At 31.7% G+C, this 19,652-nt stretch overlaps 1 protein-coding gene across 1 annotated transcript in view; it reads right to left on the bottom strand.

Moving 5' to 3' along the window:
• The window catches only part of LOC145247430 (rap guanine nucleotide exchange factor 4-like), a 1,873,173-nt gene that overhangs the window by 793,210 nt on the left and 1,060,311 nt on the right, over nucleotides 1-19,652 (bottom strand). The window contains exon 4 of the mRNA XM_080109188.1: nucleotides 19,359-19,505. Coding sequence (XP_079965314.1) covers nucleotides 19,359-19,505 — 147 coding nt within the window. The remainder of the gene's footprint in view (nucleotides 1-19,358; nucleotides 19,506-19,652) is intronic.

The raw sequence follows: 19,652 nt of genomic DNA, 5'->3' as shown, positions 1-19,652 counted from the left end.
GGGTGTCCAGCTAGTATGTGTATATATATATATATATATATATATATATATATATATATATATATATAGTAATTTATAAAATATATAGGGCGATTAAGCTACACTGAATACATTTCATCCACTCTAGGACTCCTCAGGCTATATATATATAACTACTTCATTTACTCACATAAAATTAATATACGAAAGTATAGATTTATGCATAAACTTTAAGTATTTACGTCAAAAGTGCTCAATACGTAGATAGAGCTAGTTAGTAATTTATAAAATATATATGGTGATTAAGCTACACTGAATATTCCATGTTTCATCCATTCTAGGACTCCTCAGGCTTATGCACGAATTCTTTGGATGTTTATCGTTTTTATATGCTCCTCTTCTATTGAGATTTTAGTTAGCCAATCAGCTTTCTAGTATCCACCGCGCCCTTCCTATCAGCCAATGGGCATGAATTTATCGGACAAAGGATCTGTTTTAAAACTAGGTTAGTGTTTTTTTTTTGTTAGTTTATATATAAATATATATATGTGTACATACATATATGCACACATATATATATATATATATATATATATACATATATGTGTGATCGTTTATGTATATTCATGTTTATTTAATTTATTTATTTGTTTATTTTCTATTGTTTTTGTTATTTTTAAAACTATTTTGTATCGCTATCCTAGAGTAAATTTTATCTTGTGAACACAGTTATTTGCTATTTCTCTTCTACAGTTTAATAGATGTTGGGGTTCTTTAAAGTACAGGATAGCAAATTTTTCATGAAGGCCTAATCTACATAGGTCGTCTAGGTCCCTACACGTGGTAGCTTGTCTTATTGTTTTCCATTCGACTACGGGCGAATGTCTGCTTTGTTTGAGCTCCCAGTATTTATTTGCTAGTGTTGTTTTTACACGGTGCTTTTTATTATTGAATGTACTTTTGTGGTCATAGTATCGGGTTTTGAAATCTAAGGAAGTCATACCTACGTAATATTTCTTGTTATTCGGGTTTTCTTTCGCAAATATTGTTGCCTGATAAACTACGCTTTTGGTTAGACATTTATTTTGAACTGGGCAAAGTGTGCGGTGTCTACAGTTGCATTTATCTTGTTCGTTATTAGTATTTTCATTCATAGTATGATTGTTCTTGTCCAGGGTTGGTTTATTATTATTATTATTATTATTATTATTATTATTATTATTTCTGCTAGTGTTAGTTTTATTTTTGTCACGGCGTCTACTTTTTTATTGTTTATCTTGTTGTTTACATTTTTTTTATTTAATATTTTGTTATAATGTGCTTTAATTATCATCTCTAAATTTTCGCAACAACTGTAGGATAAATTTAAGGTATTTTTATTGAAGATTTTGTGTAAGGGGTTGGTTGCGGGAAAGTGTTTTTCAATAAGATCTAGAAATTTCTTGCCAAGTTTTGTTTTTGCCATTTGATTGTATGGGGCCATATACCAAATTATAGTTCTTTTTCTTCTATTTTTAATTTTATTATAGTTATTGGTGTTTTGTTGCTTATATTTGATATCGATATTTTTGTATCCACTATTTTTTAGGGCTGCTTCGTAGATATTGGTTGACCTGTTAAATGCATTTTCATCACTTGAGTTATTACTGAGTCTATTTACGATCGAATTAGAAATGTGTTTTATAATTGATGGTGGGTGATTGGACTTAGGGTTTACGTATATTGGAGTAGCGTCATCTTTTAAGTAGGGTTCATATGTGTTTTTATCTAAATTTAACGTGACGTCCAGGAAGTTTGTTATTTTTATGTTAGCTGATACGTCTGCTTTTAGGCCTAATGTTTTCATTTCCTTGCGTATGATTTTCTTAAAATTATCTCCCTTGACTTTGTTAGAGTTTTTTTTATTATAGCTAGTCCGTCAGGTGATTGATTCGGTAGAATTTGCTCACTGGTTTGATTCTAGGTCTTGTTTGATTTGTTTGTTTATGCTAGAAAGTATTGTTTTGCTAATTCTACCTATTTCTGGTTTAGTTGGGTTTATCAGGCGGGTGCTGGGATTATTATTAAAGTCCCATTTGTGGTCTTTAAGCAGAATGTATGCCTCTCTAGGTTTCAATTTGTCAACTTTATCGCTAATTTTTAATTAATTTTAAACGTAATTAAAAACTTAGAATTCCACAATCAACCTAACAATTTCCAATGGAAACTACACAAAATCGTTAGAAACATAAACAACTCTAATAAAATCTTTGTAAAAGCAGATAAAACTAGAAACTTTTATAAAATAGATAAGCACGAATATAACAAACTAATCCTAGAAAACATTACAAAAAACTACAAAAAACAAGACACAAACGAATATAGATATAGATATAATAAATACTGAAAGTAAACAAATTACCGATAAATAATATTAAAAATAAATATGAACTCTGGCCTTGGTGGAGAGGAGACTAAAACTTGCTGCTATGGTTTCAAATGATTTGAAATAACAGCAAGGAGAGACTTGATTCCAAATATTTCTCATGTTATATCTCCCCTCTTTTGAAAATAAGGTACGATTATGAATATCTCCAGTATCAAATAATCCGTATCCAGAAGGCTAATGGAGTGATAATTTAATGAGTAAGTGTTTTTGTGAGATAGATATATCTATACACGTAGTCAAATTGAATATTGAAATGCTTATAACTTTGGTTCTATGGGACGAAACTACATGAAAATTTGTGGGCTTTTTGACGATTATAATACTATTCTATAGTTCAAATTTTATAACAATTGGTACAATAGAACCTATGTTTACAAACCAATAAAATATTCCCAAATTGGCTCATATTTGTATATATAGTGCTTGGTAGGCAGTTTCAGTTTTTCTGCTCCGGTTGTCTCCCCTACATTTGTCGGTTTTGCTGCTTCGGTTGTCTCCATGAAATTTTTCGGTTTTGCATATATATATGAATGCAGCTCAAACTACAAATTTCCAGTTTTTTTTCAATGTTTTTCATTTTTATTTCGCTTCTTTTTTACTTTTTATGAACAAGACCGGATGACCCCTTGAAATAAAAAGAATAAAATATCAAATCAAATATAAAAAACAAAAACATCGGTCTCATGCTTCAAAAACCCTCATAACCTTGAAATTACTATTCCAGAAACATACATGGACATATATATATATATATATATATATATATATATATATATATATATATATATATATATATATAGTAATTTATAAAATATATATGGCGATTAAGCTACACTGAATATTCCGCATTTCATCCATTCTAGGACTCCTCAGGCTTATGCGCGAATTCTGTGGTTGTTTATCGTTTTTATATGCTCCTCTTCTAATGAGATTTTAGTTAGCTAATCAGCTTTCTAGTATCCACCGCGCCCTTCCTATATATATATATATATATATATATATATATATATATATATATATATATATATATCGTATTTTTGAAAAATAACTATTAACATTTTTGCCTACAGACACTAGTGTTTCATGCGTGTACAATCATCAGTGTAGGAAATGATATTTACTGCTAGTCGAGAGATTTGAGCCCGGTCAACGAAGCTACTGTATCTTCGTGAGTTAGCGTCTTTTCTCTAGGACGCAACATAAATTGAAGGAAATTAAGTACCAATGAATGCCATGTTGGTAGGTGTACATAGCAAACAGCCATGAGAGTATTCAACGACAGATATATATATATATATATATATATATATATATATATATATTAAGACCAAGTACATTGATAAAATGAATTTCAAACTAATATTTTATTAAAAGTGCTCAAGGTAATCAAAGCTTTATAAATAAACTTATATAAGCATTTAGGCAGATCATGTAAATAGACCAGCGTTATACGCACGCACGCACGCACACGCACATATGTAATTAAATACGTTGGTATTATGCGTATTCGGTTTTCCTTGACCCAATAAATATGTTCAGAAAGAAAACCAACGTTCAGTAAAATGTATCCATATGAAATGGAAGAGAAAAGGAAAATTAAATGAAGAAGAAATATTTGTTCAAACTCCTGCTTTCACACGACTAAATTCGACTGAAAATTTCCACCATACGTTCTCTCTCTCTCTCTCTGCTCTCCAAGCAATAATTCCCGTTGTGCGTTCAACTCGTCCTTTCCACAACAGTTTCTGTCCTTTTATGCAAATCAATGCCGCATGTGTATACCGAGCCTTTTCCAAATGAAGATTTTTTCTTTCTCTTTCCCTCCCTCATTCAACCATTTGACAGAAGAGAGGTACACCTGTTTGTGTAAGTTACTTTATTCCTTTCACCATGTAATCAATGTATTTAATTATATTTTAGACCACAATATATAAATATCTATACATATGTACATGCATATTTAGATGCATAAACCATCTAATCCAAAAAATAAGAATGTATAAAGGGAAATAACTCACTTAAATTAGAAAATAGATTATCGTTCTTTAATGGACAATAAACAATTGACGTCAAAAATATTAAAAAGGAAAATCCTAGATTTATGATTATTTAAAAATAATTAAATTACCATGAAATAATTATAATTAATGTAGAAATAAATTTAATAAAAATACTAATAATTTTTTTTTATAGGTATGCAAAATTTAGATCTAATCGATAAATGTTAGTCAGTGGCGGCTCGTGCCTGAGATTAGTGGGGGTGCTGCTTCCAAAATTTTACGTATTTTTTTAATATCGTGTAAAGGAATTCGAATATATAAATAAATATTTAATCAAATAATAAACAAACATTCAAATAAATATTCAAATATATAACAAAGACAAATAATCAATCAGAAATGGGTAATACGCAAAAACTTTTTTATTAAAAAGATTTTTTAAAATTATGTACACTTTACAGAATAAAAATAATATATATATTTATTCCTTTTAAACTTTTCAGATTAAATAAAAGTTTGCGTTTTTTTTTCGTTTTTTTTTGCAAACAAACGAAAAACATTTTTAAAAATAACTTATTTTTTATAAAAACAAAAAAGAAAAACTTTGAAATTTATCTGCCTCCCTACGAGTGTTAATTTAGGAGTTTACTATTTGAAAATAGCGTTTTATTTAATAACAGTTTTATTTACAAAATTTATTTTTAAAGATGTATTTATAACAAAACGTATTTGTAAATAACATGCAAAATAAAAAAGTTTACATTTTTATATAGTGAGCAAACAAACAAAAATATTTAAAGATACAAAATTTTATTTACAAATCTTTTAACAACCTGCTTTTTATATAAAAAGAACAAATTTGGCTATTTACTGACCTTCCCATGCCGATAAAGATCGACATAAAGTGGATAGTTATTATAAGAAAATAGGATGTCATATATAAGCATTATAAAACATCGAATTTTAATGTAGCTTTCTTCCCCAAAAAACAAAAAATTAAAATTGTCTCAGTCCAGAAGGATTTCTAATTACTTTTTTTTAATGCGTATTATCTGACCCATCTACTAACAAATTCAATGTAAAGTTTAAAAATGCATAATTATTAAAAAAAAACTGTGTTTTTTTTTTTACTTACAAACACATTTTAATTTAAAATTCTTGTGTAAAAAATCCATTTTTCAAAGTGTAAAACTTCTAACATTGTCCTTGTCGGAGGCAAATAAAAGCTAATTTTTTTTATATCTAAAACATACACGCTAAAAAGATTTCTAACTAAAATATATTTTCAACATAAACTGTTTCTTCGCTTTTTTGCTTCTAGGAAAAAATGTAAACAGTTGTTTTTGTAAAGTTTAGTTGTCGCAAAATAAATAGCATTTAAAACTACTTTAAAGAAACAAACAAAAAGGCAGGTAGATGGAAAAGTAACTTTATTTTTATGGTAAGATTTATTTATTGTATATTTGGTTTTTACTCTTGGCCGCGTGTTAGCTTCACTGCTAAATTCCCGAATACTTTTAATAAATAAAAATAAACAGTTTCTGCATATTATATATTTCCGTCTGCTACCGACTTAAATCCCAACGCTAAAAGTGTGCGTATTTAAAAAAATATAGCACAATATTTTATGTACAAGAACACGTTATGTGCAGATTTTAATAATAATTTTAAAAAATATAAGTAAACCTCCTTTTTTTTTTTTTCAATAACAATGTTATCATATTTATACAGGCGCACACTCTAAGCAAACAACGAATTTCACGACACGGAACTGCGCCGAGCGACAGTTCTTCCAGCAGCTTTTATCGGCTGCCTAAAGCGTCTAATCCGCGCATGCGTACAAGAGAATTTCATTAAGAAAGTGTAACTGTGAATTTAACAGCTCCAAGCAAGTTTTATTTTTGTTATTATATGAATTTGGAGATACCGACATTAAAGTTAATGATTTTATAATGTACACATAGAAAAAAAAAAAAAAAAAAATAAAATAAATAATAATAATAATAATAAACAAACGTATTATTTTTAATTTTATCATTAATATTGTGTAGAACTAACTTGGGGGTGCTGCAGTCCCACAGTTCCATGCACGAGCCGCCACTAATGTTAGTACCGGAAACTAAATCAATATATTAAGTAAATAGTTTCGTATAAAAATTAAATAAATGTATAGACATATGTTATAGATTTTAAAGTTATCAATATTATCGAAGTATATATATATATATATATATATATATATATATATATATATATGTAAAGACTAATTATAAATAATAAATTAATAAAATGTAAAATAAAATATTTTTAATTATGTATATCAAAATTAATAGAGTCTATTAATACGAATTTTTTTTAATTTGAGTGGCTTTACTTGAAAATTCAAACATGGCGTAATAAAATAAAAAATAAAAGGTGATTCTCGGATTTTCTGATTTTGTAATCATGCTCATATGCATGCATTTCCTTTGGATTAACTGATAGATGCTTTTTCTTCAGATGAGTTAAGGGCAGAATATAATCATTGATTGATATAATAATTAAATGAATGATTTTACGCTACGAAACAGGTGCTGCCAAGACTTGTGCATGTCAACGTACTTAAAGGAATAAATTGTAAGATGGTCAACATCATTTATTTGTTATATGTTTTGTAATTGCATCAAACTTCATGAATTAAAGGATTGGTATGAATAAAAAGGTGAAATATAATCGAACAAGTGAAGCATGCATGCCCCACCGTGAGTGCACAATGAACGAGGCATAAAAAATGACTAAGTTCAGCATTTCCCCGCCCCCCTCCAATTTAGCCCCCCAAATCCCCAGGGGATGTCAAATTCTGGTGAAAATTAACAAACGGTGCACTTTTAGGCCTTAACATATGTAAATTTGAGTTCTGCACCATGCAAAAAAAGAAATGACTAAGTCCATCATTTGCCAGCCTCTCACCCCCATTTAGCCCCCAAAGTCCCCAAGGCCTTAACATATTCAAATTTGAGTTTAGCGCCATGCAAAACTGCTAAATAGACATACACAGAAAATTTTGGACGATTACGCTAAAATAGTCCCAAAAATGGAGTGTTTTTATTAACCCTTAAAGAGCCCCTGGGCACACCCAAGAGTTATCACAAAGTATAGACAAACAAAATTATATAGAAATCAGTTAGTTACAACTTTTCAGAAAACTTTATAAAAATCCAAGGCATCAATTTTTTTAATAAGTACAAAACTGTCAATTTTAGCCATTTTAACCCAAAAGGCACCTCTAGGGGAGTGGGACCGGAGTTTTCCCGGAAAATCTGTTCTGTTGCATTTTTAATCATGTTTAATGTTTGTGCAAAATTTTTAAAAAATTGCAAGACGTTGTTATTGAGAAAATTTCAGACAGACGAACGGTCAACCCTCGTTTTGTTAGGGGGGGGGGACCAAAAAACATTTCTACATAAATATGTATTTACATATATACATATACATATAGATATATAGAAATACACACACACACACACACACACACACATATAGAGAGAGAATAAATGAAAATATAAAGGTATCTGCAACTTCTCCTCCAATTTATATTTTTCCATTACGCCATATTGAATTTTTATCAAACAAAGCCATTAAACCCAACTATTCGTATCAACAATTTTAATTAATTTATGAATCTTCTACCAAAATTTTCTATTTAATAATTAGTAAATTTATTAATTCTAAGTTGTGTATACATACTTATGAAAATAACATGAACAAATTATAAACTATTATACATGTTTGTATGTATGAAACTAAACTAAGCTAAAAAAAAGGGCATAATAGACTCACTGATTGATATAATAATTAAGTGATTGATTTTGCGCTGCGAAAAAGATACTGTCAAGAATTGTATAAGTCAAATGAATTAAAGGAATAAATTATAAGATGGTCAACATCATGAATTTTGAAATATAACCTTTTGTCATTTATTCTCTATATTGCTCTGTAATTACATTAAGCTTCTTAAATAAGGATTGATATATAATAACAAAATATATTTTTACAGATATATATATATATATATTTGCATACATATATATATACATATGTATATATATATATGTATATATATATTTATATATATGTATATATATATATTTATTATTTTATTTATATATATGTATGTATATATATATGTATATATATATGTATATATATACGTATATATATGTATATATGCATATATATATGTATATACGTATATATATATGTATATATATGTATCTATATATATATATATATATATATATATATATATATATATATATATATATAGAGAGAGAGAGAGAGAGAGAGAGCGTTACAAAGATAATAGTACAGAAATGTATGCAAAGCGATTGTTCAAATCTAATAAAACTTCTTAAATATTTATATATTTATTCGTAACTATCTGTTTATCTATCTATTGAAACCTATTCATATCTACACGCAATGATTGTTTAAACAGTCAAAAGTAATTCAAACATTATTAATATTTGATCAAACACTGATGCGCCAAGAAAACCACGTATTTTTTTTTGGATCAGTTGCTTCCTGTGAGGAAATAAAATTACTTTGCTTTGCACTCTTGCTAAATATTTTACGATATTGACAGGAAATTAAAAACACTCACAAAATAATTACACGATAACACTCGAAGCAAAAAAAATTATATATATATATATATATATATATATATATATATATATATATATATATATATATATATATAAATATATATATATATATGTAATTTTAATATATTTAAATATATATATTTTTTTATAATATATATAAATATATATAAATATATATATATATATATATATGTAATTTTAATATATTTAAATATATAATTTTTTTTATAATATATATATATATATATATATATATACATATAATTTTAATATATTTAAATATATAGCATTTTCTAATATAAATATATATATATATATACATATAATTTAAATAATATATATACCTATTATATATGCATTATATATACATATAACTTTAATATATTTAAATAAAATATTTATAATATAAATATATATGTATATATAGTGATCTTATCTCTGTGTGAAACATCTGTATATATATATATATATATATATATATACATACATATATATATATACATACATATAATTTTAATATATTTAAATATATAATATTTTCTTATAGAAATATATATATACATATAATTTTAATATATTTAAATATATAATATTTTCTAATATAAATATATATATACATACATATAATTTTAATAATATATATACCTATTATATATGCATTATATATACATATAACTTTAATATATTTAAATAAAATATTTATAATATAAATATATATGTATATATAGTGGTCTTATCTTCGTGTGAAACATCTGTATATATATATATATATATATATATATATATATATATATATATATAAATATATATATATCTGTGAAACATCTTTATGGAGCTCCTCTCTCTATATACGATGGTTTGGATTCTAGCTGATGTTATCCAAGTCATTTTTTTTTAATTCTTGAAATCACTACTATATATTGGGTACAATAGAGATTTGGCTCTATAATAATAAAGGTCATGCTCACAGTCTTCTGGGACTAGGACGGAGTAGTGATGACAGATTTCCTGGCAAAGGATACCACAATTACAGGAGCCTATTATGCTTCACTTTTGAGGAAATTAAGGGAAGCTATCAAAATCAAGAGGTTGGCAAGATCAGCAAAGGTACCCTTCCCCTGCAGGACAACGTTCCGGTTCATAACTCCCATGTCACCAGATCAGAAGCATGGGCGTGTGGTTATGAAATCCTTCCCAATCCTCCCTACTCTCCTGACCTTGCACCCTCTGACTTTCACCTCTTCCCAGCCATGAAGTTGTTTTTGAAAAGAAAGCATTTCCCAGATGATGCAGCCTTGATTTCTGAAATCACGTCGTGGTTGGAGGACCAACCTGGGGTGTTCTATAAAAACGAAATCTGCATAAATTAAAATATAATATTTAAGCGTAGTGGTGGACGAATGTTTGTTTGAATAGACATTTGGCGAGATAATTTACGGGCGTCGCTCCCGTGGGTCGATCGGTAGAACTGCTGACTGTCAACGCGATGGTTCTAGGTTCAATCCTCGGCTTGGGAGAGGTGCTTGCCACTGGTATTTAACAACGCCGACTCAGGAAATGTGTAGTTGAAACTCTTGCCACGAAACTCCATGGATCTAAATAAGGTCAGAGGTTACATCAGGCAAAGCATTATAAAAAGAAATAATAAAAAATATGAGAATGATAGTCTAAAGAATACAGATTAGCAACCATCATCTAAAAACATTGTAATTGTCTGTAAACTGTCAAAAAGAATTCAAATTATTTCGACCATTTATTCAGACACGATTCAGACATCGCAAACACAAGCACACATGTTACAGGCGTCTCTCTTCTGTGTTAACTATTTCCTGTGAGAGAAAAAAATGGCAATTCTCTTTAGTTTCGGGGAAATCATTTCGAACAAATATTTAACATCGTTGGCAGGAAATTAAATTATTGATGAATGCCAAAAAGATTACCGAGACCCCCAGAATCGTACAGTACCAGGAACCACATATAAGGAAAACAAGTTATGCTGTATTCCTCAGACTCTCCTCTACGTGGAGCATGGATCGAAGGTAAAGAATGCATCTTACAACACAATCAAAATCCAGTGTTTATGAAGGCGACCCAATACCACCTCTGTTGAAAAAAAAAAAAAGACAAACTGGCTGATGCTGAGACTTTGTTCACCTTTATATCTCTGTATATGTCTTATCTCTATGGTGTTCTACATCCAAGGTTTCCAAACTATGGTACATGGGCCAGATTCGGCTTGTCAAAGTCTTATGTCCGACCCGTGGAGCTCTGATTGAAAATGTAAAAATATTCAGGAAAAATTAAAAAAAAATTAAATGGAAATGTGTGAAAATAATGTGGCAGTTTTTCTTTTTGTTCAGAAAATCATTAAAAGAATGAGGTTTGGGAGAACCAGTTTCACTACAAAAACCAAAACTAATCAGCAAAATAGTATAAAACGCTTCCAGATGATTTAGAAAAATTTTTTGTCTCATGTAGCTCTAAAAAGTCAGCAATATGGCTTTCTGTTGGAAAAATTTGGAGACCTCTGTTCTATATGAAAAAAAAAAGCTCTTCGTCAAGACATGGACGAAAACCTGGCGTTATAGGCAACTGCAGCTGTCAGTGAATTATCTGATAACGCTGATTATCCGCATTAATGGATTATGTTGACACCAACATCAGTGCAGAATGACTAAGAAGCAATGAAAGTGCAGTAAAACTTTGTTTGTCTAGTTTCTTTAACTTTATTAAATTTCATCATTATGTTCAGGCAATGATAACACATTTCATTGTTACCGTTCTGGCAACAATCATTATTACACCACAACTATCATATGGTGTTCTACAAAACCGGTCTCCAGAGCTGCAACAAACGATGGGAGAAATGCATAACTCTGGGTGGTTCCTATGTAGAGAAAGACTAATAACTGTGCCAAGTTTCGTTGCTCTACTGCTATAAGAAGTGGGTCAGGGGCATTACTTATTGAACGCCCCTCGTAATTGATGTCTCTGAATTTTTGAGATGAGGATTGATTGTTCTAATCATTTAGATTCATCGAACTACTGTTCTCATCTGGAGTGAGATTTTCACAACGTTTTGGTCGATGTAACCTCCGACCTTTTTTAAGTGTATCTTGTTGGACTCGGGAATGTTTCTGTCGAATTCAGGGACACGTGGCATAGTGGTTAGAGTACTTGGAAAAATCGATTGTAAAAAGTGACATTCTCTTGAAGGTTGAAGGTTCAATCCTCAGTGTGGGCGACCGAAAAATACAATTGTGAATTGCTTAGGATCTCTATCCAGTCATGGCTGAGGGGACAAGAGCATGCTACCCCCGTGAAGTAAATAAAAGATTCTGCTCGAAATTCTGTTCTAATTCCCGAGTTCGACAGAAACATTCTCGAGTTTGACAAGATACACCTGAAGAAGGTCGGAAGTTACATCGACCAAAACGTTGTGAAGATCACACTCAAGATGAGAACAGTAGTCCGATGAATCCAAATAATACGAAATAACTATCATAATTGTCAAAATGATCATGACATGCTGTGATAGCTTAGGTGTTACACTTTATTTTGAAATAAACTTCAAACCAATATTTCTACTAGTTCCTGAGATACACGGGTTACAGTGTCGTGAAATTTTGAACACGTAATACCGTATGATTCTGAGGGCCTCATTTCTAGATTAACATACAGAGTTTCATAAATTTATTAATGTAAGGTTTTATACCAACTTGCCACAGATGCACTGTATTAACAATTTTAATAAAAATACTTTTTATCTTTTCTATAACCTCATCTATCTTCCATTCTCACACTTCATAAATCCCCAACTCTAAAGACCTCTATTAATCAGGACCTTACATTGCGTCTCACTTTGCTAAGATTCTGGCAACAACTAAGTTTAATTTCAAACATTTTCTATAGAATGATCTCCCCAAAATGCCAGCCATGATGAAAAAGTTACAATCCATTTTGCAATCATAAAGAAAAAAAGTAGAAAGTTGACCTTGGATTTACTTTCCACAGTCTTTCGCTTCCCTTATTTTGTTCTTTAGTCCTCACATTCCATGAGTGATGTTTCTGTCAAAGGGGGAAGAATTGCTGTTTTCTGGATCTGAATTTATCTATATAACACTTATCCATGACTATTTTTGATCTTGAAATGGGATTTATGTATTTTTTTAGCTTCTTACATTAAGTAGCTTCATTCCTTGTCTGGGGCGATTTCCATAAAAACATCATATTTGGTATAAATACACTTCTGTTTATGACTGACTTCTCCATCAAGTTTCGATCATGAATATCCAACAGTTTTTGTTTTATATTCGTCTAATGATAAGCAATGATATGCACACCTAGATACAATGTAAAAATCTGTCAATAATTCCGATACACTCCTCTTTTGAAATCAGTGTTTATATTGGACTTGAAGACATCCAAGTTGTAGTCAGGTGGGAAACAGGCAAACAGAAGAGTTCCACAGGCGTGCATTTCTAAGAAATAAGCTTTGTTCATGGAATCTACGTTTTGATTTAGGTACAGATAAAAAGTAGGGAAAATTACTGACAGTGGTTTCAGCTAGACGAGTGTTTATTATGAAAGATTGGCAAGGGGGGACCAGAGATTGGAGCTCAGACGAGCACTTCCCATGGAAATAACGATAAAACAAAGACAGGCTCGCAACATCCCTTCTGTGGGAGAGAGGTTGCAGGGAAGAGAAAAGGGCATCCCCCACTAGGCTACAAAGTCTATTTTGTACTTTGTCAAGGCAGGATAGGCTGTTTTTAGCAGCTCCTGCCCAGATATGACAGCAGTACTCCATCCTTGGACGTACTTGGCTTTTATATAGATAGAGAATTGCATCAGCAATGAGATATCTACTGGAGCGGTAGAAGGATCCCACCATCTTTCCAGCGACCTTGGCAACAGATTTGATGTATGTGTTCCATTTCAGATCAGGAGTAAAGGTCAATCCCAGAAGCTTGTCAAAACATGGAGCCTCTCCAAGACGAGAGCCATCCATTTCAATTGATGCCAGATGGGGATCAAAGCGTTAATGATGTAAAGATAGGAGCTTGGTTTTAGATGCATTAAAAGTAACCAGCCACCTCTTCCCCTCATTGTACCACATGCTCAAGATCAGAGGAGAGAGAATCAGAAAGAACTTTGTCATTTACAGCCTTTGGTCATGTCATCAGCATAGATGTCAACGAATGATTTAAGTATGTATTTTGGGAGATCATTGATGTAGATCAGGAAGAGAGTTGGGCCCAGGATAGACCCCTGAGGGACACCAGCATTAATACTGTGGGCTTCTGATTTCTGCTCATGAACCACTACTCTTATGAGCCTATCAGAAAGAAATGATTTAATAATTGAGAAAACATTTCCAGTTATACCGTAGCTGGAAATCTTGTGAAGTAGGCCTTTATGCAATACCTTATCAAAGGCCTTTAATATATCAAGAGCAATTGCCCTAGAAAGGAAGCCTTTGTCGAGAGATTCACTAATCCCATGAGATATAACCGTTAGCACATAGTGATTCTCTGGTGATGCCCGGGATCACCTCCTTAATTGTAAAAACTAAGACATATTAAGAGACAGGAAGATAGTTTGAATATGGTTGGATGCCTTCCTTTCTCAATCTGATCCCTGGCGACACAGCCCTGTTGAAATTTGCACACCACTGCTTGGCACTGCTCTAATTTTGGCTGGGATTAGGTTCTTCAGCTTAGGAATAGTCATTATCTTTCAGAAAATCTAACAGATGAAAATCAGGGAGAGGGATGTTAAGATCCAATAAGTGCAAAATCCGTTTAGGAAAATACTAACTACTGATAAGACGATCACCAAAATGTCCCCACATATCATTGAACAGCGATAAAACGAAGAATGTTGGCCATTTATAACTGAAACTTGGAAGACAATTCAAGCATAGATCGAAGGTTATTTATACCAAATATGGTTTGAATCACAGAAAAAATTGTGCTTTTTATTAATGATTCCCTTAGCATTTGTTTTGGTGGGGGGAGGGTCACTGTACAAAAAAAAATTTTTTTTGTGTGGGGGGGGTCACTGTACAAAAATAATCTGTACATTAATATAATTATGAAACAACTTGTCGTGCGTCTGTATATGTGTGGGTTTTCACATATTATTATTATCATAAGGTTTAGTGAGTGTGGCATGGCACGTCGAAAAAAAAAAAAATTGAAGACTGGGGTTGGAAGTTAAGCGATTTGCTTTGCTTATGAAAATAGGAAATATTGAAGCAATTTTTTTTAATATTACGGAAGAGTATACTTTCGTACTTCTGATTGGCTGAAAGAAGATATTTATATAAAAATCTTATCCAATCAAGGGAGATGCTATGAGAGATGGGTTAAGAAAACCTACAATGTGTTATGTATTTATGTTAAACCTGTTTGAGACAGGGCTTCCTTCTCTTATCATGGGTTAGTTGAAGGAAGACTCACAGGGATTTTTTGTATTTAATTTATATTGTATGGTGTAAAACCTAAAAGATTGCAAAAGAATTTCTAAACTCTAAATGATTGTGTATTGCTGTTATTAATAACTTTTACACTTATTCAGAAGAAGGAGACAACTGCAACAAAAATGGAAGAAGAAAGAGATCAAAATCATTTATGCAGTCGAGCAGTGAGATTTTGCATCACTTTATGAGATCACTAATTATAAAAGTTGTTGGGGCCGCCATCTTGATTCTTTCCTCTTTCCACCGGCAGTTGTATTCCTCATGTGTGACATGATTGATTTGAGGGAGCGATTTGCTCTCCATTGGGTAGGTTGAGACCCCCCGCCCCGGGATCTGTGAAAGACCGGGTAAATATGCTAAAATTGTTTAAATTAATCCTGGACGACAGCAGATATCAAAAAGATTTGAATTAGAAGATATTGATATATATTTTGTTTTATTGTTTGAAAATCAGAGATATATTTGTTATTTGAAAAATAGACGACAAGAAATGTTAGAATAATGATGATGACATTCGTCTGGCCTGACCTTATTATATAAACCAAGCGCCCAAGTTTTATTACAAAATTTCAGGTTGGAGACAGAGCTTTGCGTGGAATCTCGAGATAATAACCAGCTCCCAAGGCCTGATCCCCCCTCTCCATTCTGCCTGAGTGCCACCTATGAAGAGAGAGATTTGAGACTTTAAAAATGTACTAAGAACTAAAGTGTACATATCTGTAAAAAGTTTGTAATTTTTGTGAAATTAATTTTTAGTAGAATAGAATCCAACTGTCTGTTTTTTCTTCTGGTGAATGCAGCTTCTGTTTTCCCGCTTCCAGAGAATTCTACACCGAGGTATTCCAGATTTAATTTTTTCAGAGAACTAGACATCACGAGCCAAAGTCCGAAGACGATCAGGGGTCAGTTGTTGACCTCACCACGAGAGGCGTGTCACAGATGCACCAATGCACAGATGCTTTAACAATCAGTCTTTTTATTGGTTTCCACAATTTCCCCTACACAAGCATTGGTATTTTTAACAATATTTTCTTGTTTCTGCTGGTATTTGAACAAAGATTAAGATTTTAAGCTCTACAGAGAGGAGTAATATCAATATTGATATCTGTGCAGATCTGAGAAATATACGGCATGATTCACGTTGATATACCAGTTCCTGATAGGTCACCAAAGTTAAACAACGTTCAGCCTGGTTAGTACTAAAATGGATGACCATTTGGGAATTCTAGGTGCTGTATGTGCTCTCCGCTTATCTCGGCATTTGTTTCCAGTCGTCTAGCACTTCAGCACCCCAGCAGTGTTGATTCATGGGAGGTGTGGTTGGAGAATGTGCAACCTTTGCTGCACAATTACATGCGCAGCTACCCTTACAGGAGTTATCAATTTTCCCTTGAGACTGGACGGAGGCATCTCTCTGAGAAATGCAGAGTCTCTCTCTATTTTAGAGCCTGTCGATTTAGACAGAGGTGCCAGAAAGAGATTGGACGGAATGATGGTGTTCATCTTAGAACATGGAAAACTCCACGATATGAGATATGACATGTTATAATTCTTTCCCAACATTAAATGGAGACGGATGTAAAGAAAGTATATTTGACTGTTCAGAAGTTTTTGTTACCATGGTAATACTGTTAAAAGCTCACGGTGGAGCAGGTGCTCGTGTAACCGCAAGAAGAAAAGGTGGGTGGAATAAGTTCAAGGAACTTCTGTTATTGCTTACTAACTGTTAAGTTTGCAGGTTGAAACAAGTAACGTAGAAAGCAATACAAATGACGACTCAACAAACAAAGGTAGATCAAATAAGAAGTGTATTAGGAAAAGGTATATTTACAGGATATTTACATAATGGTGTCAAATAAGAGAGTCTTTGCTGGAGAAACATATCTGCTCTCGGTGGCCTTCGGTGGCTTCTGGTGAACACACACTCAGACTAACTGAGTCCTCCTATTTATGTGTAATTACTATCCACATATGGAAATGAATGTGTGCCACCACAACACTAATAAAGCAGTACTACTGTTGATCAAGGAAAGAGTTTATAGAGATTGTGTATGCAGTGGTATAATGCATGGAAGTTAAAGCAGACCAGTGGAGGTTGCGGGCATGCGTTGCATGGCGAGAAATGGTATACAAATGATACAGTGGGTGAATAACATGTATTAGATCTTATATTCGTATAGGATGATTAAATCTGGGCAGTATAGAGGGATGTGTGCAGAAGAGAAAACTTTGATGGTAAGGCCATGTTGAAAAATGGATGAGAGTTCTTGGGTTATTAGATGTAGAACAGTTGAAATAGCAGGGTCAGTTGACATATGCAGGCCAAGTAAAACACGAAAAGAAGTAACAATGATTGACTTGAGAGTAAGAATGATAAATCCAATATATAAACGGCTATATGTCTGTCTGTCTGTCTATCTATCTCCATATTTTCAAACTCTATCTCCTCCGAAACTAAAAGTCGCAAAAGCGGCGCTAGGGGCCTCAAATGTTTGGATTTTGTTATGAACCGTTCTTTTATGGGGCTTTAGCCGGTTAAAATTGTTTTTAAGGTGTTAAAAAATGGGTCAAAATTGAGAAACTCATTAAACATTTTGTAGATTCATCTTAGTTTATTTTTAATTTTTGATCTGTTTATATGCGCGTCACTCTGGTACACTGGTGACGTCACCAGTTTTGAATGCTACAGTTTTGATTCTAGCTGATGGCACCTAAGTACTCCTTGTTTACTTTTGAAATCACGACTCTATAATAATATATATGAAATATGGACGAATTAAAATATCATATTTAAGCGTATTTTACGCCAGGGCAAAAGAGAGCCCCCCCACTGCTAGTAAAGATCTAGACAAAGATCGATTAGTTTAGAAGTCAATTTCTAAAAACCGGGCAATGTATACCACTATGTAAAATGAACGTTAAATTGAATAGGATGGAAAAATAGATGAAAGTGCTTCGTTTAGTAGTATGATCTTTTGGCCAGAAAAGGCTATAGATAACATGAGAGAAAGTGATATATATGGAGTTTTGAAGAAGATGGATAAAGAGATATGTTAACCGAAATGGAAGATTCAGTTTAGCGAGGACTACTATTGAGCGTAACCAGTTATACACTCCTTTTGAAATTTTCATCTCTATTTTTTTCATTATCTACTGAATATTTTTGATGAAACCTATATGAAATATGTTCCTTATTAAATTGTAAAGATTTTCTATTCTGAAAGAAGTTTTTAAAAAATTAATCTAAAAAAGTTATTTTAAAGTTTTTGTTAAAAATATTCAGATTTTCTTCTTATTCAGACATGTATGACAAAGAGAGAGTTGCAAAAAAGAGTTGTGGAGTGAGGAGAACTACAAACTGAAACAGAGAGAATATTCAGACCTGTAATAATACAAAGAGGGGGTTGCAAAAATGAGTTGTGGTGTGAGGAGAAATACAGTCTGAAATAGAGAGTAGGAGAGTTTTTATAAATACATACAAAATCACATTCATCTTTTTTTAAATCCAAATTAATAGATTAAATAAAATATAATCTTAAAAAGATAGGATACAAGTTAGAAAAGCATTTCATCCAAGGCATGAAAATTGTTAAGGTATTAAATTTTCATACCTTACTTTGTAAAATGTATAAAAGTGCACTTTGAAGATAAATAAATTTCAAATTGAACCTTGTACCTTTATTTTTAAAGCCTATAGTAAAAACATTTTGTTTAACAATTTTCATGCCTTGGATGAAATGCTTTTCTAACTTGTTTAATCTTAACACTAGTTCCAGCAGTAAAAGAAATTTAGAATAAGAAAAAGAAAGTGTTCTACTCACTTCCCAGAGGATTTTAAAATCCTTTTGTTCGACGCGTATTAGCTCACAGAAATCACTGGTCACTACAGTGGCATGTCGGGGCTTGTTGGTCAACACAGATTCACCAAAAGTCGTGCCGGTACCTAAAGTGCACAAAGTCACCAGGTCCTAAAAGATAAGAAAGGTAGAAAACGAAATTACATTTTTATACGATGGAACACATTCAGTATGTTGCTAAGATCGCTGGAAAAAAAAAGTGGATTACTCTACAGCTCTGATGTAAACCATCTCTCTCTCTCTCTCTATATATATATA

This window comes from Euprymna scolopes, chromosome 25 (genome assembly GCF_053919585.1).
Source record: "Euprymna scolopes isolate OS-2025 chromosome 25, ASM5391958v1, whole genome shotgun sequence".
Classification (NCBI taxonomy): domain Eukaryota; kingdom Metazoa; phylum Mollusca; class Cephalopoda; order Sepiida; family Sepiolidae; genus Euprymna; species Euprymna scolopes.
Note: the sequence above shows the minus strand (reverse complement) of the source record. Positions and strands in the feature narration are given on the sequence as shown.